The 11998-nt window shown below is 47.4% G+C and overlaps 1 protein-coding gene across 1 annotated transcript in view; it reads right to left on the reverse strand.

The window, feature by feature from the left end:
* Window positions 1-315: 315 nt before the first annotated feature.
* MAPK13 (mitogen-activated protein kinase 13) overlaps window positions 316-11998 on the reverse strand; it is an 11895-nt gene continuing 212 nt past the window's right edge. The window contains exons 2-12 of the mRNA XM_009695881.1: window positions 8265-8406; window positions 7837-7895; window positions 6645-6753; window positions 5566-5595; window positions 5079-5126; window positions 4031-4145; window positions 3599-3670; window positions 2982-3061; window positions 2420-2498; window positions 949-1125; window positions 316-615 (exon numbers count right to left, since the gene is read on the reverse strand). Coding sequence (XP_009694183.1) covers window positions 536-615; window positions 949-1125; window positions 2420-2498; window positions 2982-3061; window positions 3599-3670; window positions 4031-4145; window positions 5079-5126; window positions 5566-5595; window positions 6645-6753; window positions 7837-7895; window positions 8265-8406 — 991 coding nt within the window. The 3' untranslated portion in view covers window positions 316-535. The remainder of the gene's footprint in view (window positions 616-948; window positions 1126-2419; window positions 2499-2981; window positions 3062-3598; window positions 3671-4030; window positions 4146-5078; window positions 5127-5565; window positions 5596-6644; window positions 6754-7836; window positions 7896-8264; window positions 8407-11998) is intronic.

An 11998-nucleotide genomic window follows, 5' to 3' on the forward strand; every position in this document is an offset into this window, starting at 1 on the left:
GCCAACCCCGTCACAGCAACCTCACTGTGCTGGATGCTGTTTGACTGCTCAGGGAAAGGGGACACACTCAGAGTTAGATTGGATAAAGTCTTGTTATGCTGAATTTCACACACACTGATTATTTTGCTTGGGACTCACTTCCCAGACAATTTTACCTTTTTCTTTACCCTATCCATAACAAATGTACTAAAACCTGTGCTTGGAAAGACTACTGAAAAGGGAGCAATGAAACACCTGCCCTCTCAAGTAGACAAATATGGAAAAAATAGAAAAAAAAAAAAAAAAAAGAAACACCAAGTAAAATTCTCCCACTTAAAGTTTCAATGAGAATATATTTATCTTTTGTGTTGAAAACTGTTTGAGGTGCTTCCCCCCTTCAGTAGAATAAAGTCCAATGCCCACAGCACGGTGTCATCCTTGTGCTGGCACACAGAGAAGTCCCACAGGCCAAACGATGGCCACCAGCAAGGCAGCATGGAGTAAATCCAACCCGTCATCCAGGAGAAGTGAATCCCAGCCACGGCCGCACCGATCCCTATAACGACATCCCACTTCGCTTCTTTGAGTCCTTCCGTGCAATGGGACTGAAGGACAAGATCTCCTTGTAAATATGCTCTTGAAAACCAGAACAAAATAACCATGAATATGTGATTTTAGAGGACACAAATGAAAGTTTGAATGTTATATGTGCAGAGGGGAGGTATTCAGTGGAGAGGATATGGAAGGTACAAGCTGGAAGAGACAGAGAAAGCAGAGAGGCCAAAAAAGTCTGCCTGAAGAGCTGGAGGGATCTTTGCAGAATGCATAAAAGCAAGAGCAAGGCAAGGGAGATGTGCATTATTGAGCCACCAGCAGGCAATCGCAGCCTTACTCAGCATGTGCACAGGAAAGAGAGAGGTAGGAAAGTCCCGTGCTAGACAGGAACTTCAAAGAAGATAAACTTCTTACTTCTCCACTCATCTATTGAAAGCTTTTCGTGTTCCAGAGAATCATCATAGGACTGTTGCGCTTCTGTCTCCTCCTCGATGTCTCGGAACTGGTCAAAATAGGGGTGAGCCAATGCCTCCGTCGCTGTAAGACGCTTTTCCACATCGAGCTGCAACATCTTGTCAAGCAGGTCCACTGCTGTAGGAGAAGACAGGAACAGGGCTAAGCAAGGTACGATGGAGAACAGGCATCCTGTGCACATACCCTGCAAGCGATGGGACTAGTGTTGCCGTACTACATCTCCAGACCTGAAAATGAAAGAGATTCCGCAACCCAGCCAAGGTAGAGTGGAGCTCCTGTCAGTGGGGATGCAAAGTCTGCCCAACAGCAGCCCCAGGGAGCTCTTACTAACAGAGCTGGAGGTGTTAATTGTGCAGAAATAACAAATTAGTCTTGAATAAGCCTTGCTGCACAGATGGGGCTGCAAGAACATAAAAAGCAAGCCAGTAACTTCAAGATATTTTCAGTTTTAATCATTTGCTTTCACTCTGACCCCTGCAACTCAAAGTAGGCTTAACCTGAGTAATCTATATAGAAATCTATACATCCCTGGTAAACAGGAAGGCAGGAAACTCAGATACCAACTAGTCTGGTCAGCCCTGTCCCCCCTTGGTTTTAACATTTTCATGCTTTCTTCCTTTCAGCTTTTACAAGCGTTTTGCTCACTCTCAACTCTAATCTGCTTGGGAAAAGAGCTCCTTCTAAGAGATCAATTTTTAGCCTGAAAATTGCACATCTCAGCTGCCTGTTAAGTATCAATAGATTCAGGTGTTCAAGAAACAGTTAGGATCTAAGCTGTACTCTAAAAAAAACATAAATCAAAAAGTTACCAGGGTGGACTGTGGGGCTCTCTTTGCACTTTATCAAAAGCTGTGATGCCTTAGATGTGGGACTAGGAAATAACAATGAATAAAGAAGAGCTGGTTTGTTTACATAAATGTTACTGATCGTAATATCACCTGCTTGGCTGCAAGCCACAACCTCTGGAAGCCAATATCAGTCAAAATTCATCCCAACTCTCATACCAAGTGATATATGCAACTGTCCTAATCCCATAATTTGCATCCCACCACCTAGACATCCCGTTATATCCATTATATCCAGGACCCACTCTCTTCTGGCTTGTTGATATGAGAGTCAGAAGTTTCTCTCTTCCTTAAACATGCTGGGCTACAGGCTGTATCATTTTAAAATTAAGAAAAAAAGAAAAGTAGTAAATAGTCAAGAACAGCAGAACATTGCCATTGTAATGCCAATAAAGAATCATTTTGCTTTTAGTTCATACATATTTGCCCCAGGGAGGGGCAGAGGCACAACCTGCAAGGGAAAAAGTAGCAAGAAATTATGAGGAGAAATCAGATGGGAGCTGTGGCGGTCAGCCTGCCTCCTTTCTAGCTGTGAAAACTTGTGAGAAATGCCGGAGATGGCTTACCCTGAGGATTGGCTTTGGGGAAAAGCACAGACAAATCCTTCTTGGGGATTTTAGGAAGGGACTTGATGTAATTCTTAGCCTGAAAGAGAAAGGAAAGCACATTTACCTGCACATGGACAAGTGCGAGGAGGCTGTGAAATACAGCTCTTGCGTCCCATGGCTCAGATGAATAAAGGCAAATGAACTGAACAGCAAATCACCCCAGATGTCACGTTACAGTGACCAGTTTGCAAGGAACTATTTTTATCAATCGAGGTACAGAAATATTCCTGCTTTAAGGGCCAAACTGGAGAACAGAGAAGGTTGGTGGTTTGCTGGGGCATCAGGCACCTCACCCGGGAGTCCCTGCAATCCACGCCAGTTCCCAACACAACACCAAATCCATCAGATGTGCCACTAGCAAAGAGAAACCTCTTCCTTGCCAAGGGGAAAAGTCTGCTGTCGCTCTTCTTCACTGCTGCTGCAGAAGCAGCACCTCTCCCATCTCAGAGACACGGCCAAGTTAACCTCTCCCCACCACACCTCCGCCAGCGAGACCTGAATCCACAGTGAACTTTCTTACCGCTTTGTCCTCCAGCTTCTCCACAAAGTCTTCTCCTGGATACCCCGTTACTTTCAGGATCTGAGTCAGCTGATCTAGATCTGGCAGGCTATGTTAAAGATCACCCGGCTAGGAGCGAGCCCCGGACACCCCCCAACAGCTCAGCCTGTGGGCTGGGGGCTGCAGAGCCCGAGGACCCGTCAGAGCTATGAGTAGGTTATGATACAAACCCAACAGAGCCACATGAGCAGAGATTCGTTAGATTGGGAAAAAGAGCTCCAAGGCTTTTTTCCTGGGATGCCGTTTTCATCAATAAATAATTTTGCTGGCACAACTCTGCCAGGGCATATGCCTGTGGGCTTGGGGGATATGCAAGGGTTTGGGTATGGAGCTATGGCCACACAAGGTTAGACTGCTGATGTAGAGCACACGTGGCCAGCACAGAGGGGTATTTCTAAGGGTGGCTTGGCCCCCTCCTATCTCCTCTCTGGTTTCCTCACCAAATGGACTGGTCCCTGCGATTACCTCCTGGTAAACCAGACACCTATTTTTCTCATTAGCCTCGTTTATAAAAGCCCTTTCACGCACACCAAGAATTATTACTCCCCCAAGGGAAAAGGTTGAACTTGAAAGGATACAGTCTTTTCCTTTAAAGAGCGTTTTCCCGGTCAGCATTTCTGCCATGATACAGCCAATAGACCAGATATCCACTGTTCAGAGAGAAAAAAAAGAAAAAAGAAAAGAAAAAAAAAAGGACAGTAAAAAGGCAGCAATGATTGCTGGGGCTGTTGCTTGTTTTGTTGCTTGCAGCAGGCACTGATTTAAATTTCATTCCCATTTTCCACCCTGCCCTGTTCTTTCTATGCTGCGAAAATCTCTGCTTTCATCATTTCCCACAGGCAGTAGCTTTGCGAGTTGTGCAACAGCTTTGGGACTCTCTCCGCCCCAGGGGACACTGATGATAAAGAAGAAAAACATCTGGAGGATTACGTGAGATTTGACCCAGTCGTGACAGCACGATCCCCAGGCTTGTCACCAGACAGTCACACCGCTGAAGCAAGGCAGCTCACCTGTCTGGTTGTAATGCATCCAGTTCAGAATGACTTCTGGGGCTCTGTACCAGCGCGTAACCACGTAGCCGGTCATTTCAGCATCAGCGTGTCTGGCCAAGCCAAAATCCAAGATCTGCAGTTCACCAAAGGAAGAGGGAGAAGGAAGGGCAGGAAAGAAAAAGAGAAATCCTACGAGCAAGTGAGAATCTACTTCTAAGAGGAAACAAAGCAAACCTGATCAGATAATAATGAAGTTCCAAGTACACCACAGCCACCCACAGGAGGGTTCAAAGAACTAACAGGTTTGTCTTAATTCCACTGCAAATTGCGGCTGCAAAACCAGTTGTTGTGTGAAGACCCTGCGGAAAGGATCAGTGCTGTGTGCTACCTGTGGGGCTACGTCCTGTCTTGAAGCTTAAGTTTCCACTCTCTGAGCTTTATTTAATTGAGTCGTTCTGTTACCCGGCAGCGAAGGCATGCTCCCAGGCCACCACGACTCACCCTTTCCTATAAAAACACCTTGCAGCTGACAGGGGATGGCCTCTCCATCAATACTGGAGATGAACATAGCTTGACCCAACCTTTATGGGCAACGCAGCCATTCCCTGTAATATACATTACAGAAAACGCGTGGTAGAACACCGCACCAGCGAGCTGCAAGCAAACCCTTCACAGCAGCACTGAAAATAACTTTGTCTGGAATCAAAGCCATCAGGTCAGTGAGAACCAAAGGGTAACTGTGGTTGAATCCAGTTATCCTTCAGGGATTGTTCACCTAACGCAAGTATTGCTCAGCAGGATTGAATTCATTTAGGAAGTCATTACGAACTGCCGTGCCACAGGAATTACGGCGACAGGATGTTCATTCCAAGTCTTGGGCCCTGATTCAGCAAGTTACATCAGCAGGTGAGTATTTCCCACTGCCTGCAACCGCCAAGTAATGAAACGCCTTCAATCGAGTCTCGGAAGGCAAGAGGAAACATGACGGTGCCAAATTCCGGCTGGCAGAGCAGTTCCTCCACGATCCGATATGCTACATGCTACCAAGTGGGGCTTTTCCACCTACCTTTAGCTGACAGTCTTCGTTCACAGCCAGGTTGCCTGGCTTCAGGTCCTACAACAGACACGGGCAAAATAATAAGGATGTTTTGAGTTGAAACGCATCAACACAAGCCTTTGCTGAACCTCTGCTCGCCTTTGGTGGGGTTCCATAACATCCCAAGTCCAGTATCAATACAGCAAAGACACCACGCCTGCTACACTGTACAGCTTTAGATTGCTATTTTATTTTTTCTGAAACAGTTTTAATTCAAAAAGCATCATAAAATGCTTCTCAGCTCATCAGAAAATAGAGCATTTCCTCAAAATGCTGCACAAATGAGCAAAGCCAGACACATATAGGGTGTAGGAGGGAAAACAGGGAGGACATCAGAGAGACCTTAGAACAGACAAGGCTATTAGTGCAAGGATGTTTAGGAATTTATTAACTTCACAACTAAGCTGTGTTTCTCCTAAACAGACGAAAATCAGAATAAGAGTGCACATGAACTTACCCTGTGGATGATGCCAGCTGAATGAATATACTGCAATAAAAAAAAGGAGCCTCAATGTGAGTACCAGCAGACAAGATTTTCTGTTCTCCAGCAGAGAAACGAGAGCTACAAACAAAAACCTGCTGAGAACACGGCTCTGCAGCCTGCTGCAGGTCCCCAGCCCCCAGGGCAGCAGTTTAAAAAGAAATCTCTGCTCCGAATTTCTGACAGTATTTGCAATGATATTGCCAGTTTAAAGAAGAGGCAGAGAGCAGAAGAGGAGGTATGGAGCAACAGTTCCTTAGAGCAAGTACACTCATAGCTTCAAACTACCAAACAAAGGCATCAGGATTAGAGGTAAGACGGCAGTCAGTAGATGACATCAAAACTTTCTTATTTTGGGTGTTAAACCATGAGAAAAAAAATCTCATTAAAACACAAAATTGCAAAAACTGACTACATGGCTTTTATCACATCAGTTAAACCTTCTGTGTGTTTTTCCTGCCTTTATTTAAACTCAAGATAACAAGGATCTGGGGCAAGGTGTTATTAAGGTGAACTCATTAATACCTGGAAGCCACCGCTCTGACTCCGGGTGAAGGATGTTACAGAGGGCAGCATTAAGACATTGCCTCTGCATCCCCGGGATTGCAGTGACTGCTTTCTGCTCTCTCAAAGCCAGTTACAACAGCATATTCCTTCCTTATAGAAAATCATTCCCTCTGTCTTCTCCCGCGAGAACCTCTGTCAGGAATTCAGCAGAAGCTCCCGTTGCTACCAGCCTCTTACTTTCTACGCAGAGTTTTGCTAAGGGTTTTGGCAAGTCAAAGGGTGACACAACTGCTGTCACAGAAAAACCATCACAAGGTCTATGACTGCTGATTGCTTCGATACCCGATTGACTGATATGAACAAGCAGTCATTTTACTGATGTGTGCTGGAACAAGAGTAATTCAACAGCAAATATCTCTTCTCAGGGGATGCCATAAACCACCTAAATCTTCCTGTACAGCGCTGGAAGGGGGTTTAGTTATGGTCAACCCAGAGGTGACGTGTAGAAGAGACGCAGGGAGTCACTAAACTCCTCCAGACCCACCTACCTTCAGCCCTTTCAGCATTTGGTAGACCAAGTACTGGATCTTCTCATCACTGAATTCATGTCCCATGATCTTCTGTAAATCTGTCCGCATGTATGGCATCACCAGGTAGCTAAAAGGCAGTAAGACAAGGCCTTGAGTCTAGAAGAAAAACACAGGGAACCAGGCTAGCCTTGTTCTCACTTGGGTTTTTTTTTTGGCTGGGTAACTTACTGTAACTAAGACGAGTTGTTGTCACAGTGTTCCTGGCTAACTAGCATAGCCTGCAGCGATGCTGGGATTTCAGCCTGCTCTGAAAATTGCTCTTTTTCCTCCCATTAAAGCAGATATCTGACGTCAAGTCAAGATCACGCAAACTTTAATGATCCTGATTTATTTTACTTCAGACCTCAAGTGATGTTCTGTTCCGGGCAGCCTTACACCATCTGGGAGCTGAAACATCTCGCGCAGCTTTAGAGAGTGTTGCAAAACTGCTGTGTTGGCTTCCAAATTTATCTTCTTAATGTTCTCCAGCCCTGCCTCGGAAGACAACATCTAGCTTCCTTCAGTCTTTGGCCTGCCTGCTGAGACTGCTAATTAGTTGACGGTCTTCCAGCAGGAACTGCTCTGAGAACCTTCAAAGACTTTTCCTGCAGGCTGCTAAATACCAAGCTGTCAGCCAAAAACCCAAACCCAGGCGCATGCTGCCCAAGGATGGGGAAGGGAAAAACAACTCGGCCAACCTGACCATCAACACTGAGGGAGATGCCAAAAAAAGAACAGCCAGAATCAAGATGAAAAGAAAACCAGATCTTTAAAGTTCTCAGTTTAACAACCCCAGCGCCTGATGACCAATACTTCTCCCGTGCCGAGTGCAGCCTCTTAGCTCAGCAGTCATTATCACAGATCACGCTATATGTGATACATCGTGGAATGTAATGCCTCTTCGTTACATACGTTGGTCTACATATACTGGGTTCTCCCAGTTGTGAGCATGGGATGGGATCTGTTTATGTATTCTGGGTGTTTTAGCCACTGGAACTGACTTGTGCTTTTGATTCCCCTTGTTATTTGAGGATGTCAGGCTTTAGTCTGGCACCTTCTCAACTCAGTCTGTGGGACTGCCCCTCAGCCTGATCTACTGTCCTGCTGCTAAGTCACAGGTGTCTTGGGCAATGGCTGAGTCTAGACAGAGCAAACGCAACTCCAAACTTACAAGTCCTGGAATCCCTGGTAGGAGGTGGCGGAGGTGAAGACATCAAGCAGCCCAATGACCTGATGGAGAAGAGAAGTCCACATTTAAACCTGGAAAGCATTTGGGTAGCAGCTCTCCTTTGGCACACGCGCATGAGTGAGCACCGGGAACTCCATCTGAGGAATCCGAGGACTCCTCACTATGCTGTGCAGCTGCTTTTCCTTTTACTAATACACGGGAGCACCCATTACACACCTGCTTCAGCCTGGTGCCAACTGGGCGCAGCAGACAGGCAGCAGTTAAACCCCGAGACTGCCTGCACGTGCCAAACGTCGGGACCTCGCAATTAAAATAAAGGTGATGCCACCAGAAAAGACTTGCTCCCAGGTAGCAAGAAAACCCCCCTTGTTTCAGCAAAAAAGCAGGAATGGAAAGAAATGAGTACTTACGTTCTCGTGTTGCATGTGCTTCAACAGCATGAGCTCTCTGTATGCTCTCTTGGCAAAGATCTCCGACTGGAACGGGCGGCAGAGCTTCTTGATGGCCACTTTCTCCCCTGTCTTCTTGTCTATGGCTGAACTGCGGCAGACAAATAAAAACCAGTTCTGACATCGGCAGTATGTTTTAACAAATTTTGCAATACTTCTTCCTAGAGAAGCAGCTAATCCTGGAGCTTGCAGAAGAACAGCAAAGAAAGGCCCCTTGAGAAACCCCATGGAGCTCCACACACACAGATGTTACCCCGGATGACTTTGGGCAGCAGACCACAGCCCATGCTCTTGGAGGACTAGGTGGGATACCAAGCAAAGCATTAGCGGCTCATCTTTATTCCCTTTAACCTGCAGAAATGAGCTGGAGCCAACAGAGCCGCCAGAAGAGAGAAACACAAACAGTTAAAGGTCAGGATTAGTTCTAACTCTGCCTTCTCCTTCCTTAACGCAGGGAGATAAGGGAATAAAGCAATTTCTGCTTTGCCATCTGCTTGGAGGTTGTTGTCTTTTAAGGCGCATCAGCCGCCTTCGCTGTATTCTGGAGCGGAGACGGTGGATGCCACGCGCTGAAAATACAGGCTGCTGGAATTAATTCTCCTGCATTCAGGAACTTTGATGCTGTACGTATGCTTCTGTGTAAAAGCAGGTCTGGCTGAAAATGAGAGCCTTTTATAAAGCTAATGAAAACGTGGTACAACCACCATCGCCGGAGACGTGACGTGTTATTCCCTCTGGTCATGTTTGCTTTTTGCAGCTGGAGAGGGCGATCCCACGACACTTTCTCTGCTTCTGGAGGCTCTTTGGTCAGATTGTGAAGGAGGCCCCAGGTTTCACCAGATGAGAAGTGGGGAGGGAGGTCGGCAGGCAGAGACAGCTGTAATTTGGGGTACCCGGTGGTGTTTTCCAGAGTGTCAGTTACACATCGGTGCCTCAGCCCTTCCTTGACCTCTCCAAGGGGCAAACAGATGAAGAAAGGGTTTTCCCTGCCAAATCACACTGTGGGTTTCCAGAGCAGTTCCCAACGCTTTGTAAATCCTTATCTCATCTCCTGGGGAAACGGAAGGGCTATAAATCAGCATGTTCAGCCCACGTGAACGCTGGCATTAGCACTTTGCACGCGTCCTCCAGCCTTGCACAGACACCCTTCCCCTGCTTCCTTCTCCAAAGGGACGTGCGATTCACCCTGCCACGGTCCCTGACTGCTGGGTTCCAGGTACCATAAAGCTGTAAAGCAACGTTACAGTGACCTCCAGGGCCATCACTCAGAGGCAAGACTTCGTAAATAAACAGGGAAATACTGTCTATAATTACGCAATCAAATGGTGCCTTTTGCTGGGTTCAGAGCCGATCGCATTCGGAGAGGTGGGAATATCCCACTTTCCCTTTGGTTCAGCGCTGAGGAAGGGTTATCAGTTCCTTGCTGCAACTCTTGGGAGCCTCTTGCACAGCTTTCTCCACTCGTCAGCCACAAGTGATCAGTTGTGGTGTGTCCTCCGGCAGTCTGGGCTATCAACAGCTCTCATCAACCTCCCCGATGCCATCGGGCAATCTCCCTGCTCTTGGCCGCTAAGGTCCCTTCCAGTTGCTCTCAAGTTGTGCCTGGTGAGAGCAATAAACATCCTTTGGGAGCTTCGGTATGATGGCAATTTCATCAATGCATTCAGCCAGGAAAAGCAAAGGAAGTGCAGGAACAGCTACACGAGGCAACTTTGGTGCTGAAGATGCCGTAGGATCTCTCAGGAGGCCAATGAAGAGCTGTCTCCGTTTCAGGACTTTGGCAGAGAGGACAGCACAGTGTAAAGTTTTCCCGAGGAGCCAGGGAAGTTAGAGGAAGGGACTCGGACCTTTTGCAGAATTCAAGGCAGATTTCCTAATCTGAGGGTGCATGTTCTTACCCACCTTCCCAGCTGCTGGCCTACAGAGCATCTAATCCCACTACTCGACACAGCAGAGTTGGGTGATGGAGCTTCTACCTGCCCAGCACAGACAGCGCTCCGTGCCATAAGCCACAGCTAAGAGTAAATTCAGCTGACGCAGCCGGGAGAGACGACCACGTCCTTCCCGGCACAGGTTTAATGGATGGCTGAAGTTTGGGATGACACCGAGCAGGCAGGGCTGTGTCCCTGCCTTGGCTGGCAGAGATCGGCAAGGCCAGCGTTGGAGAGGTCAGAAGACGACTCTTCCAAAATCACTACCGATTTTGGCAGAATTAAGGAGGGAAGAAACATGTCTTTGCTGGTTTTCCTAAGTTAGTTTCTCAGCTGCTCAAGGAAGTATAAAAGCCAGCAGCTCCAAATAACGCTGCAACAGGAAAGCTTCCCAGCAATTCCCAGCAGAGGACAGCAAATCCCAACTCCACTCGCTCCCACCTCTGCTTTCTATAGGAATCAGCCCCAAACTCTCCCTGCTGAGCCCTGGCCATGTACTACCACCACCGCCCCGGACCCCTGGGCTGTTTTAACACCCATCCCTCCCTCCCCGAGACCTCCAGAGCAGCAGGGACTTTCACAGGAACCAGTAAAAGATTTGCCTTGGTGACGTTTGGGTTTTGTTTTTTTTTCTGGTGGGCAAGGAAACTTTGGAAGGATTTCTCTCTTCCCTTTTTTTGTCTTTGAGTCTTCCTGCTTTCCTTTATGATAAAAACCAGAAAACACAGTACACATATTAAAAAAGCCACCTCTAGTCTTGCCTGATTTTGCAGGACTCATTTAAACATCTCAGAAGCTTAAATGCAGCTGGACAGCAAAACGGGGAAAGGAAACACCAGGTGCCTCTTTGTAAACAAGCAGCCAGGGGACAAGGACAGAACCTGGGCCCCAGGGTTTCAGGATCCGTGCCGTGACAGCTGCCAGAGAGACTTTGCCCAACACCTACAAAAGGGGACACACCTTTTTTTTTTTTTCTTTTTTTTTTTTTTTAAGCTTGGCACGTTATGAAACAAGGCTCTGTTCAGATCCTATCAATGGACTGCTTCATATTTAACTTTTCAAAAAGTCGCCTGTTTCCTCCGGTTTGCCAGTGTAAACCAAGCAAGATCCGACTTCTGCTTGCCCTCGCTACAGGCACCCTTGCCCAACTGATTAATTAATCAGTTAATTAACAGCAGCTTTCTGGTAGGCTGAGGATTATTGTCAGCCAGGAAGGAAGTCCCAGTCTGTTACCGATCCTGGTTTACAATAATTTCTATCTATTTTATGATTTCAAGCTGGAAGCAGTATCATATTGTCCAGCTCCTCTCCCCAGGCGGCCCAGCATCAGCTGCCTTGAACTCAGCATCAAGGACAGGCTGCAGCCACCCCTGTTCCAGCACCCACCTCTGCTACCAGTTACAAATTGCTTTCAGACACCCAGGTATTTTTTCCCCTCCCTCTTTGCTGCCAGACAGAAATCTTAATGCAAGCTGGAGCCCAAGGCAGCTCAAAAGCTGCCTGACCCCCAACGTGGAGGTGACACCCCGAGCTGCACCTGGCAGCCCAGCCTACCTGGTCCTCCGGCCCAAGGGCGCCCGCTGAAGCGAGCTGGGACAGAAAACGCTCCCCTCTCTGCCCAGCCGGGGCGACCACAGCGGGAAACATCTCGATTTCTACAAGCGATCAAAGTTTCCCACCCGCTGCCCAAGCCGGAGCAGGAGGCAAACAGCCTTCATCCCACATGCAAATGTCCTTTCCTAATGGCGGGGTACTGGCAAGCAC

This window comes from Cariama cristata, unplaced genomic scaffold (genome assembly GCF_000690535.1).
Source record: "Cariama cristata isolate BGI_N322 unplaced genomic scaffold, ASM69053v1 scaffold2162, whole genome shotgun sequence".
NCBI lineage: Eukaryota > Metazoa > Chordata > Aves > Cariamiformes > Cariamidae > Cariama > Cariama cristata.